General features: G+C 41.8%; 1 protein-coding gene across 5 annotated transcripts in view; it reads left to right on the top strand.

Moving 5' to 3' along the window:
• Positions 1-14332, top strand: part of LOC117752527 (caskin-2-like) — a 51601-nt gene that overhangs the window by 21776 nt on the left and 15493 nt on the right. For 4 of the 5 annotated variants that reach the window (XM_034569897.1, XM_034569896.1, XM_034569895.1 and 1 more), the window contains exons 4-10: positions 4252-4349; positions 6491-6636; positions 7106-7201; positions 8550-8683; positions 13385-13493; positions 13894-14002; positions 14179-14273. In XM_034569897.1, the coding sequence (XP_034425788.1) occupies positions 4252-4349; positions 6491-6636; positions 7106-7201; positions 8550-8683; positions 13385-13493; positions 13894-14002; positions 14179-14273 (787 nt within the window). Of the gene's footprint in view, positions 1-4251; positions 4350-6490; positions 6637-7105; positions 7202-8298; positions 8415-8549; positions 8684-13384; positions 13494-13893; positions 14003-14178; positions 14274-14332 lie in introns of those variants that run through there. The other variant, XM_034569898.1, reaches the window with a different exon arrangement.

Raw genomic sequence — 14332 nt, 5'->3', positions numbered from 1 at the left:
ATGGAAACAGTCATTCAATCAGATTATTCTTTCATTGGATAAACAAATAAATAAAAAGACTCAAAACAGACGATACGCATCTTAAAATAGTCTCGGTCTCGGTAAATAAATAGGTTCATATAAAGTAAAAAAGTGTGGAAATGATGCATTAATCAGACAGGATTTTACTTTCCCCCAAAAAAGTATGCACTTAAAGAGGTGATAGCCTGTTTAATTTATCTTCCTGTGAGTGAAACACTGATTCTTGAACAGAAAGTCGGTCGCGTCCCTTTGGGGGAAGGAACATTGAAAAGTAAAATGGGAACTTTTTTGGCCGCATTTATAAATAACAACTCTCAAACTGCAAGACTAAAATTAATAGACAAGTAGGTGACGGCTCAAAAAAAAAAAAAGGCTGATGGTACTCAACTAGGCAGAGGAAGCATTAGCTGGCTCACTCATTGGTTAGGACTTCATAACCAGGACTGATTTGCCACAGGTTGCCTCCAATCTATGGTAGCTTTTAACTTAGCTAGCAAGCAACTCTTAGGTTTTTCAAGATTCATGTTCAAACACATTTTCATGCTGACTGAAATGAATGCCCAAGAGGCAGCAATGAACTTCACATATTTATAGCTTGGAGTACTTCGATGAGTTGAATGCCCAGCTCTCAACACTCGGAGTTCACCACTGGTATCTGGAGTGGTTTCAGTTGACAGTGTGAAGGTCCATCCCCTATTGTTGCTACGCCTGTCAAGGTTTCCATTCTTGCGTGGGATACCTACCCTCCAAACTATTTAGATAGTGAGCTAGACGCTAGAAACTCGTGTACACTACTTTAACACATGGAGGTGTGCTGTGTCAAGTTCCCTTTGCTAACCAGTGATTAGTCAATCAAACCTGCCCTGCATACACTATTAGTGGCCCTGGGCCAGTGGACCGTTGGTCTGACCCTGGTACTTTTTGATGCAGAATCCCCCATGCAAGCTTGTGTGTGTGTGTGTGTGTGTGTGTGTGTGTGTGTGTGTGTGTGTGTGTGTGTGTGTGTGTGTGTGTGTGTGTGTGTGTGTGTGTGTGTGTGTGTGTGTGTGTGTGTGTGTGTGTGTGTGTGTGTGTGTGTGTGTGTGTATATGTGCAATGTGTGTGTGCGTGTGTTGACTTAGGCCGGATGCGTGTGTCTACATGTTGGGTCAATGCAGTGTGTGGGAGGTGATACACAATAGGGGTGTTGAAATTAAACATGTCCATCCATGAGGGTGTGTGTGTGTGTGAGGGGGAGACAGAGAGAGTGATACAGAGGAGGGTTTTACCTGTGATATATGAGATCGGTGTGGGAGGGGGGGTTAGAGGAGAGGGGAAGGTGAGCAAACAGTCACTTGTCACTGAGTCAACATCATTCTTGAGAGACAGATTCAGACTGTGCGTGTCTTAGTCAGTGGTGGTAACAGTTGACTAAGTATATGAATAAGGTATGGTCTGCTGGAAGAAGAGATAGAATGATAAATGGAGGTGTGTTTGTGGCTAAGGAGCATCGAGGCCTTAACAATGCGACTGATGAGATAAGCCACCTGACTGTCTGGAGATCCCTTAGATTTTGTATGAAGGTACAGACACATCTTCATAATTTCTAACTTTCCTGGCATCACACTGCGTCACACTGGGAGTTCACTTTAGTAAACCTGTTTTTGGGAGTACCTGGCGTCATAAAACACCCACACAAAAAAAACACATTAGAAAAAAAAGGAAGCTATGACCCTATTTGGCTCAAAAATCCAGATCTGAACAGAACTGTGGATTTAGATAATCATTAATTGGTAGTTTTAGGAAAGAACCATGCCTGCTGTTTGGACCTGCTCTCAGTCTTTAGGGTAAACTAGACCAATTTCCTGTTCCAGCTCTGTACTTGTAGTTTTATTAAACTTCTTACTTAAATCTCAGAAAAAGGTGAGTTTGCATATATTCATTCAAATACAGCCAGCATCTTCAGTCTGGAAACCACTTTGGTATCATTGATTGACTTCCCACAGAAAAACTGTGACATTGGCCCCTGTTCACACCTGGCATTAGAATGTGTCTCAAATGACCACTTGTGATCGAATTTCACTTCTCTGCTCCATACACAAATAAACATGCAGCTACATTGTTTCAGCTTGCAAAGGCCAAATGCTATGTGTTTAGCAGTCTGACTATGACAGGTACGTCTTTTGTTTGTTTGAAATAAATTGAAAATGCAATGAAAATCTCTGTTGATACATAATGTATCTCAAACAAAGAGAAGAAGAAATATAACCAGACCCCCTCAGAATAAGGTCTGAGTGAATGAATCTCAAATGCGGTCTCAATGCGTCTTGTGTGGGTTCACACCTGTAATTACAATCAGAGCACCTGAGACAGATGTTAAAACCAGGTTTAAACAGGTCCATTTATGTTTTTAGTTGAGAGTTACCTTTTCTTGTCCCAAAAGCAACACAATGACAAAGCTGTATTATTCACCTCTCAACATGTCACCCTTTACCGTCTGTCACTTATTTCTTAACAGCAGTTAAATCCATGTTGTGAGCCTGTAGAAGTAAAGAGAGTTCATTAGCTTTACCTGTTACCTGTACCAGGAATTCAGCTGTACTACTATACTCTCTCTATAGTTGTAACACTTACATTTTGTCTTTTGTTGTTGTTGTCTGCACAACCACAGTGCATTCTGTTATATATCCCCATAAATACTGTGCTATTCACGTACTATTGGTTTCATACTTAGGTTTAAGACGTGATAAAAAAAATCCCACATACTGTTTGAGTGTATTTAATAGCATGGTAAGGAATTTTGGACGCAGCCATTTGCTGATTGTGCAAAAGGTAAAGATGTTGGTTGGCGATCCTGGGAAAGCAAACAGGCTACACTGAAAATGAGCAACTGATACATCTCACCCCCTCCCACCGGCCCTCTCGTCAAAGCTATGCACCCAAAACACATGAACGTGAACTGTCTAGCATCTGCTAGAAGCGGACTTTTCCGAGACGGGGTATGTGTCTCTGGCTGAAGACTCTTGTCATGTGCAGTGAGAGCACAGGTAGGCAGGTCGGTTAGGATGAAGTGATTGGTCGTGTTTGTTACAGTCCTGTGAGGGCCGCAGACACACAACTTTATTCATTGAAGGCTATCGGGGCGTGAAGAGGATTTCAGTGTTTTTAAGCGATCAACCATGCAGTGGGAAAAAAGCCCCAGTTATGTCCAACAATAATTGAATCCAACCGTCTAATTGATCAAATTTATCAATGTTTCATTGTCCATGGAGGGTTCAACTTCTGTGGTACTGGCTGCAGACCTGCTAACGTAGCTGGGGATGCTCTGTTTCCTCAGGTCAGACGTGCTGCCCTGGCCGGCTTTTGTCTTTTACAGCTTGAACACTGCAGCTGTTTAACCACAGTTTAACCAACACAAATGTGACACTGTTTAATTTAAAGTGAACCTGTAATATACCTGGACCAACATAATTTGGTTGGTCCCCTTAAAAGGGCAGAGTTGGGTATCCGACCCTAAATGAGACAAGTTTCACAATACCTTACATTTCAACATGAGCTACAACAATTCACTGAAACATACAGCATGATGGATTGTTTGTTTGTCGGTGCTGCTTCCAGTGAAAGTATCATAATGTGCTGAGACTATCACAGTAAATTATCTCCTCAAATGTAGCCGAGCTGTTTATCACCACTGGTGCCCGGGAGCTCAGGGCCTGAGGCTGTGCAAATTCACCTGAAAGCCCCCCCTCTACGTTAGTTATTATTTTGTTCCGACATGAGGGAAGTGTGTTTTAGCTCTGGCCCTGCTCGTGTGTTGCCTCGGAGGGTAACCTTCCCTTGAACACTCGCGTTGTCTGTGTCGCCCCAAGTGAAAGAAAAACATGTTGCCAAAAATGTATGTCTTTAATTTCTCCCTGTGTGAATGTGCTGCAATCTGACAGACAACCGGAGACAAACACGCACATTTAATTTCTGTCGCTTAGATGAACTCACACATGCACACACACACAAACACACACACACACACAAACACAAACACACCTACACACACACACACACACACCAACACACACCTACACACACACACACACACACACACACAGGGAAACAAACACTCACATCAACTCAGTGTTGAGTTCTAAAATCCTTCTCTGAAGTCTTAAGTGTGATTTATAACCCCCCTCAACTCCTTTCCTTCCCTTCTTTCTCACGTCTTTCCCCCCTCTGTCTCTACCTCCGTCTCATCCACAGCTTCTCCGCCCTGCACCATGCCGCTCTGACGGGAACCACGGAGCTGCTGTCCCTGCTGCTGGAGGCCCAGGCCACGGTGGACATCAAGGACATCAACGGTAGAATGAGGCAGATGTTTACCAGCTGAGCCACTGTCCCCAGACTAGCCCATAACTTAGAAAAAAAAAAGTTCATGGCTGAGAAGTCAGTTGAGGTTAAATCAACTCAGAAACTTTCTCAATAGCTTTCTGACACTCTCAGCTGAAAATAAGTTGGACCCATATGAATAAATATGTTTTGCTTTGAAGTCTGCCTGCCATTCATTGACAGCAGTGCAGCGACAAATATCTGAAGACCTTAAGTGGAACAGATTTAGTAGAATTTGTGCAGGAGTGGCATCTCAGCTGCCGAGACAAGAAGCATACAGGGCTCGTAACCAAATATCTGATGCCTGTGAGGTCAGCGATAGATTCAAATAGTTACCCTTTCTATTAATGTTAATTTTACCGCTTCCATGCCAACTTGTCACATTTTCGTACTCGAAGGTTTCCTGCAGCCTGTCACAGCAGTCTCACCATGAAAATAAAAATTGCTTATGTCAGAGGAAAGTATTACACTTAAATGAAATACGACATTAACCCCTCAGGGAAGGAGAGCTGAGGCACTATATTCCACAGCAAAAGCAGTAATTTCATGAGTGAGGCCACTGTAACTTTACTAACTACTTCACATGGCGAGATGTGTGGAGATTTATCAGACTCTGTAGTAATTAATCAGAGCAGCAAGATGAAATGTAGACCCTCAGAGTTTTTGCTAGTTGGGACATTTTGACGTGAGCAATTTATCTCTTCCATTGTTCACTTTCAGAGTTAGAGGAACCAATAAATGGCGAGTTTCAAAATGATCTGGGTTTATCTATAGAAATAAGAAGGTGACATTTTTGTCCGTCAATGGGAAAAGCCCAAAACGAACAATAAATGTATTTTATCTGCATGCATTGTGTGCATAAGCAAATCTCTGTCTTATTCCTCCGTGCACTAGTGCTCCATTTTTGTCCAAACAGTTTAGCATTACATTTAGGTGATGATGGGGAAGTAAACTGAAATGACACTCAGTAGAGCGCATATCTCTGTCAAGGCTGAACAATCCTGCACATGTTTGTCAGATCTGGATCATTATCTGGATCGGCCCCAGACTGCATGCACTAATTCATCTTAACACCATACATTGCCATACATCAAATCCGTACTTTATTTCCTGAGAGATTGTAGAAACTGTCAATCTTTCAGTGTTATGGAAAGTGATATACAGTTCCTGGAGCCGCCCCTCTAACTGGATCCCCACCAAAATATCATGGGTTTGTCTCTGGCCCAGGCCCCATCCCTCCACATAGTTTGGTGTCAAATCATTTCATTACTTTTGGTGTAATCCTGTTGACAAATTAAAAGACAACAAACTGACATGAGTCAAAACACAATCTCCTTGGTTTTAATACATTTTTTTTAATTAATGCTCAAAATTTAAGGTGCAGCGGTAGAGATATCCTGACTTCTAGTCTAGCATGAACTGAGCCTCAAAAACACTAGATCCTACACAATACAGCTCAAAGGGTTGACCATACTGTCTGCATTCCATGTCCGCTGAGAGTTGTGTACTCAGTCTGGTCACACGTACATGCGCATGGTTCCATTAATTCTTAAATGGGGGTGCACGCATGCATAGCTGATCCCACATTCCAGTAGGTGGATATAATGTACGTGGCACATTTACAGTCTACGCTAACAGTCAGCCTGGTCACAAATTTTGGGATGTGCGCAGACGTCTGCATAGAGGTCCGTGTGTACCCTATAGTGTACATGGGTGGATGACGACATTCATGTCTTGAGGACCATAGCGGACCCCAGTCGACAGACTGACGTGGAAATTATTAATTCACTTTAACAGCTTCTTGTATTAGTTTACTTGGTAGACAGAGACATCTTTCAAACTTCACGCCACAACTTTGTGACTCATTTTTTTTTTTTTTTAAATGTGTAATATCAAAGCCTAAACCAAGATAACCTGATAGCCCTGGTGATCTCATATGACATCATCAGGTCAAAGCGCTGTCGGAGCTACAGAGGACATATGACAACTGTTATCACAGGCGGGCTTGCTCACCCTGTGACTAGTAAATTAACTTTGACATCTAAAATCAGTAGTGCACATCTCACTGTCCTTTCTTTCCTATCTCATTGGATCCTCTTGTTCCTGTCTCTAGGCATGCGTCCCCTCCACTATGCAGCATGGCAGGGTAAAGCCGACTCTGTCTTATTGTTGCTAAGAGCCAACGCTTCAGTCAACTCCTCTTCCCATGATGGACAGATACCGTTACATCTCTCCGCTCAGTATGGACATTATGAGGTGGTGAGTGCACACACCTCAGCAGCCAAAGGCAAAGTTTCAAGGCACTGGCAGTCCTCACATTTCACTGAAATCCAGCCCCTTTGTGTCTCAGCCTGTATTGTCCACCAACAATACCAGTAATACCATTAATGCAGTGCCACGGGTTTTTCACCAGGGTCTACAGGCTGTGAACACACACATTCCTTTCTTCCAGCCTCATCTGTTGGGCTCCTGGAATGTCTTAATGGAAAGATGCACATATTCACACACTCACACACACCTCAACATGTAAGCCATAGCCAGCCCTGACCTCCATAGTACTACAAACTCAATACTGACACAGGCTGGACTAGAGGTATCGTGTTCCTTTACTTCTGTTCAAAGACAACAACAAAAAAATCAACACACACACAATGTGTCGGAAGATTGGCATGTGACATACATGACGTGATGTCACTTATGTTGTTCTTTTTTTCCCTTTTACTCTCAGTCTGAGATGTTGCTGCAGCATCAGTCCAACCCCTGCATGACGAACAAGGCGAAGAAGACTCCTCTAGATCTGGCCTGTGAGTTTGGGAGACTGAAGGTATAAAAACATTTGTGAGAAGTTTGTGTGTGTGTGCATATGTTATTCATTTATAACATATATGAATGTTGATATTTCATTTAAAAAGTAAGTTTTTGCCATTTTGTACAATCCACAAAATGTATTTGCAGACTTAGTTTGATAAGATTGATGGGTGTCCTGTCAGCATCATCAATATAAAAATGTCAGTCAGTTTTCAAAACTTAGGTGCAAGATAAACAATGTTTATACACAGAAACCATACATATCTTATTTTCCACATACAAAGTGGTAATACAGTAATACAAGATGAGGCTGATGTAATATAATTAAATAATATTAATTATTAATTTAAAAATTATAAATAAAAAAATGTGATGAGAGCCTGAATTTGTTTATTTATTAAGATGAAACCGTACAACAGGATGCACAAAAATATATAAAGACAATAATCATATTTGAAACCATAGAATAATAATGATAATACACCAAAATGTAATACTAATTATAATGAATATGCAACCACATCGAATTGCAACCACACGAATTACTCAGTATTTCTGGAAATGGCTTCTTGAAGGAGACCTGTTGGATCTGTTTGATATTAATTGTTAACTATCTCCAGGCAGAAAAGCCTCTATAGAGAACCAGTGCCATATGAAGAATGTTGTCCTATTGCAGCTCTTTTCATTGAGAGACTGGGAGACTTAACCTCCATGAAATGATTTGCTTCATTCATGTAGTTATTCTAATCCAGTTATTTGCGAGTGAAAACATCCTTTTTAGTCCTTTTCTGATGGGAACGTTAAACATCTCAAACATGAACTACGGCTTAGATAAAGCAACCCAGATAAACTAAGCTTCTTTGATGAAAGGGCGTTAGACTTCAGTCGGTCTTTTTCAATACACACACTCACACACACGCACACACACATCCACCGATGTCTGTCACACTGGTGGATAAGCTTGGCTGTGAGATGTGTAGCTGGCCCTATAATTCGAATTAGACACACACATACACACACTTACCATGACTGTTCAAATGTTCTCTCATCTGGTATAAGTTTGTAGTTTGGCTGTGAAAGAACAGAAACCCGGGGCTCTGACCCAGTGTGTGTGTGTGTGTGTGTGTGTCTGTCTGTGTGTCTGTCTGTGTGTGGGTGTGTGTGTTGTACCCTTGGACAGCTGCTGAGTAGTGGATAAGCTTCTCTGCACTACGTTGACCCCATATACAGTACAAGTCACCCAAGCTAGCTTGGTTTTGCATATATATTGATATGTCGCTAACTCTGTAAGTCTTGCCCCAATTCTGCCACTCTGCTTTTCTTACAGCCCACTCTTCATTTTGGTGTGTTTGATTTGTCTTTAGGTGACTCAGTTGCTGCTGAGCAGTAACATGGTGACGGCGCTGCTAGAAGGGGACGGAGGGCTCGACAGCCTCGACTCTCCATCCACCACCCCCCTCCACCTGGCAGCCAGGAATGGACACAAAGACATCATCAAGTAAGATGACAGGAAGGAGCAGTCTGCACTGTAATCGACGTCTTTCTACCCTTTCATCTCTCTGACAGCTTCTCTCTACTTCAACTACTGCTACTGCCAATACAGCTGTTACTGCTGCCATCAATACTGCTGCTATTACCAGTCCCTCCTCTGTATTACTGTTACAGCTACTGCTACGAATACCACTACTGTTATGGCCATTATACTACAGCCCCTTGATCTTCTACTGACACTACTTCTACTGCTCCTATATCGTCTACTGATACTTCTACAACTAACAATACTGCTACTTCTGCCAGTGATACTATTGCTACTTCTGCCCCACCAATTGTTTTTTTACTGCTACTATTAATAATATATTACTGCAGCTGCAACCTGTGCTACTGCTAAAGCAATTACAACTAGTACTACTGCTGCAACTGTAAGTGCAACTACTACTGTTGCAATCATCAATACTACTACTCTTAGTCCTACTACTACCTAGTTGTGCTAAGACTGCTACTACAACAACTATCAATACCACTACTACTACTATTATTACTACACCTGGTGGTATCTCTGATATGACTGCTCCTTATACAACAACTTGTAGACTGCTACTATCACCCTTACTAGCGCTGCACTCCCCACTAGAGTCACCCAGGCCGTTTTCAGCATGAACTCTGAGAACGTCCCAACAATTGGATCATCAACGAAACCGTCTTAAACACACCTACTTGCATGTGGTGAATCCTGCAGAGGATCTCCTGCTGTATTCTCGCATGGGCACGGACATTATCCGGAGTTTTCACCAGGGGGCTGGCAGGAGAAACTCCGGCAATGTCTGGATCCTCTCACTCAGACATTTGGGTTCTAACATACAGCCTTTTACGGAGATAGTCCTCATTTCAGTGCTTGTCTAAAAGCAGCTCTACTGTTTCATTGCTGCTACTAGAACTAATTTCTACTGCTAATACTACTGCAACATATACTATTGCTAATGCTACCACCACCACTGCTATTGGTGCCACTATACGGTAATCTCAGAGCTTATTGGCTGTCGTCTGATAACGAATTAGCCTCTGGGGGCACCGGCTGATGCATTTCAGTCAATGTGTTCTGAATCTTTTGCTCTCCGCACGGACTGTTTACCTGTATTTTCCTGCTCAAACGCTGCTCAATTTCTGGCACTATAGCTATGATTAGGGCCGTCAGTGCTATCACTACTATGATTACTGCTACTTTACATCTCCTTTACAACTACTTACAGTACTAACAGGACTCTTGCTGGTGCAATTACTACCACTGATCTTATAATTAATACTGCTACTATGATTGATACCACACAGAAAACATGTGTGTCAGTCCTTGATACACAGCTGCAGGTCCTAAACATTTCTCCTCAGGTAGCAAACCCAGTCAATCTCCAGCTTCAACATACTACTCTGTAGAATGCGTCTTAACACTCTTCAGGCAGCTTATAGGGACTTGGTGTTTTCTATGCCAGCATATGTGAAAATATGTACTTAGTCAAGTCACTCCACCCTGCCTCTCAGACATGCAGCTAACGACTCCCATCCTCGCTGAATTATCAGGAGACTTTTGCTACACCCTCCTCATCCTCCAATCTGCCTCCCCTGAACTGGAATGTTGAATAGTAATAGAAGTTTATTCAGAGTTTACTCAGCAGAATTTTCCTGCAATCTCCCACTAAGGGATTTATGTCTCTTAAAAGACTGCCATACTTATGCACCAGACTTCTACTTAGTTTTTATGCCTCTGTGCCTGCAAGAGCCGCAGCTGGAGGCATTATGTTTTCACATTGTCTGTCTCACTCTCGTGAAAACAATATCTCAGGAACACCATGGTTAGTGTTTGTTGGTCACAGCTCAAGATCCCTGTGACCTCCCACGATATGTCTTTCGCCATGATTTTACATTAAAAGATATCAGAAATCTTGGCTTGGGTCTTCTATTTATTGAGAAACAGTGTAAATTGCACATGCATTTCGCTGCTTGTTTACAGTTGTACTGCTAACTTCTAACTCTCTGCTCTGGTTTGCAGCCTCACCCTCACACACCCAGTACACACACACATCTTACATGCTGAAATGTCCCTGAAGATGTTGCACTACATGTGTCACAATATTCTGTCTGAAACTTCTCAAATTTAGTGCAGATCTTACACAGAGATGATAAATCACAATTTTCTAATCCGTGAGGACAGTTTCCACACACATCTGCACATATGTATAAAAATGTGTGCAATACCATAATGTCAATAAACAGATTCTGCATTTGAATGTGTATCTGTAGGGGAGCATTATTATTTTTGGGCTGGAAGCCTTCTAGTTTCTGTCTCTAATTTGACCAATCCCATTTGAGTATAGGCTTTAGTTTCCTGCAGGGAAACAGTCTGTGTGGAGAGCATTGACTGGAATGAATTAGCTACCGGCTATTTAATCTATCTGCTTCCATATAGAGACTGTAGCTGTTAGTAGAGATTAGCCAAAGTGTTGTCTTGAAAACACCTACAAGACATCGCTGTTTGTGTTTTGTGTGGGGAAACGTTCAACGTGTGCGATAAACTAGTCAGCAAGTCCCCAACATGCTGCTCACCCCTCTCCTCCATATTGTCTAACTCATATCTGCTTTTAGCCCTAAAGTTCACAGAAAAATGAAAATTCACTCATTATCTACTCACCCCTGTGCCGATGGAGGGTCCACAAAACACTTTTGGAGTTTCAGGTGTTAACAGCATTGCTCGAAACGGCCTCATTAAACCATGTTTTTAGCCTCAATGGCCTCTGATATTCTCCTCAGAGCCATGTTTACGTTCACGGTAGCATCACTACTTACGGTAGCAGACATTTAGACTTAAAAAAAAAATTGTGTAGATGACGCCGTTTCGAGTCAAATTTGAATGTCTGGGCTTTTTGTTTTTTTACGTTTGAAGAAATTGTCACCAGTTACCTCAATTGTATTGGATTTGACTGCAACGCTGTTTACCTCTGTTTACCACCTAAGGAGTAGTACTGTTTGCTTTGCTTGCCCTGATGGCATGCCACTACACGCAGTGCAGTTTCTATAGAATATATAGCATGAGAGCAAACCAACTGCTTATCTGCAGCACAGAGAAGAAGTCTAAGCTTAATGACAGACATTTCAGACATTCAGCCTTCTCAAGGTTTCACATCAGCCAGATTAACACTGCTGCTGCTGAGCAAAGGAAGAAGGTGCCGATTACAAAAGGTTCGCTTCAGACTCCCTTTTTCATCACACTGCATCACTTCTTAAGATTTCTCCTATCTATCCAACCCTCCTTAGGTGCCCTACTTAGTGAGATCTTGTCATGTGAAGCTACATTTACATGTCATTAGTCGCCAGTAGGCTTTTTACCCACAGACAGTTCAAGCACAATTACCACTCACTTTCGTAATACTACGGATTGTTCTTATAAAATTACAAGTTATGTCTCATAATATTGACTTTGCTGAGTTTGTGAGAAAAATTCATGATTCTTTGCGATAAAGTAATCATTTCATCATCGTCTCATAGCATTCCAACTATTCTGAAACTCTTTTTTTTAAACTAACAGTTGCCCTTATAACAGATGTCAAGCAGATGTGAACCCCACCCTTAAAGGCAAAAATATATCTTAGAAGAGAGTAGTCAAGTTGTAAAAGTCATTATATTACTGAAAATGTTTTACACTTCTGAGAATAAAGTCGTAATTTTACAAGAATTAGGTTGTAATATTCCAAGAATAAAGTTGCAATATTATTAGAATTTTCTTTTTCGAAAATTTACAAGAATAAAGTAATATTACACATCATAAGTATCAGGACTTTGAAAAGATTGTGAAAGAAACGTTCTACTCTGAAGAAAGAACCACACGGAATTGCCTGTTTTGTCTTTTTAGGGAATATTTAGTTATTGTCAACTGTGAGTGATGTTATCGTTGGTTGCATCTAGGTTCTATTCAAAGTGGTGTCATAGTGTCTCAAGAAACAGTGAGATTGGTTCAAGATTTTGGATCCAGAATGAAATTCAGGCGAGCAGGAGCTCTCCTTGTATTTCCCAAAACATTTTTTTCTCTATTTTTGTTTTTTCTTGTTAAATTACAACTTTATTCTGGTAATATTATCTCTTCAATCTCAAAAAACTATTGTTTTTCCCTTTAAGTATACTTTTTCAAAAACCACACTGTTGTCTCCATGTTCCTTGTTGCTGTGTAGCCTGTAACTGATCCTTTAACACAGTGACTTATTCTGTCTAACTCTAATTAGTTTGACAGCTGGAAACATACTGTAACTCTAAAGAAAGTAGATACAGAAGGGTAGCGTCCTGTGACCTGAATGTGCTTGCAGTTAACATGCACAGAAAAGAAAACATCGTGCACACGCATGAAGCTGGATATTATCCGATAGTAGTGTTTCAGTGTTGTTTACATCTTCCAAACCTGATGCAACCTTCACATAGCGAGTCCAGGACCTCATCCTCCTCCGCGTGTACCATTCTCTGGATCCAACGCCATCAGCATTCCTACATCTGACAGGACCAGAGAACCATCAGTTAGCTTGTGTGTGGGGGTGGGTTGATGAGTGGGGGTGTATAGGTCTTAATGAGATTTTGCAGATGTCTGCAACAGTCTAGTGGACTAATCTGTTTGTGAGTGTTCCCCAGGCCCTTACACATACATGTTTCTGATTTGAATTCATAGGTTGCTGCTGAAAGCTGGTATTGACATCAACAGATCCACCAAAGCGGGGACATCTCTGCATGAAGCTGCCCTCTACGGCAAAACTGAAGTTGTGCGTCTGCTGCTTGATGTAAGTGAAAATCCATCAGTTCATCAACTATCTACACCGATTATTGTTTCAGGGTCGTGAGGAAAGCAAAGACGACCTAAATAAATGTTCAGTTCAGCTGATGTGGGATTTCGAAGGCTGACCGTGATATTTTAGTTTTGAAGGTGCAGCGAGACAAAGCTCAAAACTTCACACCGCACACAGTGTTATTCTTTAATGAAGGAGGGAGGCTTTTAAGGGAGGGCTTGTTTTAAAAGTGCATCTCACCCACAGTGATCCTAATGTGTGTGTGTGTGTGTGTGTGTGTGTGTGTGTGTGTGTGTGTGTGTGTGTGTGTGTGTGTGTGTGTGTGTGTGTGTGTGTGTGTGTGTGTGTGTGTGTGTGTGTGTGTGTGTGTGTGTGTGTGTGTGTGGTTATTTAGGCTGGCATCAACGTGAACATGCGCAACACCTACAACCAGACAGCTCTGGACATTGTCAACCAGTTCACCACTTCCACAGCCAGCAGGGAAATCAAACAGCTGCTCAGAGGTGAGTAGCTCTCAAACAATGTGTGCTTGATACAGTGCTGGATTTGTGCTTCTGTGAAATTTGGATTATTGGTTAAGACAGAGACAGGGAATGGCTGATAATTGACAGAGAAAAGGTGTCAGAACAGATTAAAATGGGATGATGATGTGACTCTATATCTATCTGTGTCTTTGCAGAGGCATCAAGTTCTCTACAGGTCAGGGCGGTGAAGGATTACTGGAACCTCCACGACCCCACGGCTCTTAACCTCCGGGCTGGAGAGCTCATTATGGTACATGTCTTTGTCTGTGTTGTTTATGTTTGTTGAAGCAGGTCCCTTTTTTGGCTGTC

The sequence above is a fragment of the Hippoglossus hippoglossus genome, chromosome 19 (genome assembly GCF_009819705.1).
Source record: "Hippoglossus hippoglossus isolate fHipHip1 chromosome 19, fHipHip1.pri, whole genome shotgun sequence".
NCBI lineage: Eukaryota > Metazoa > Chordata > Actinopteri > Pleuronectiformes > Pleuronectidae > Hippoglossus > Hippoglossus hippoglossus.
Note: the sequence above shows the minus strand (reverse complement) of the source record. Positions and strands in the feature narration are given on the sequence as shown.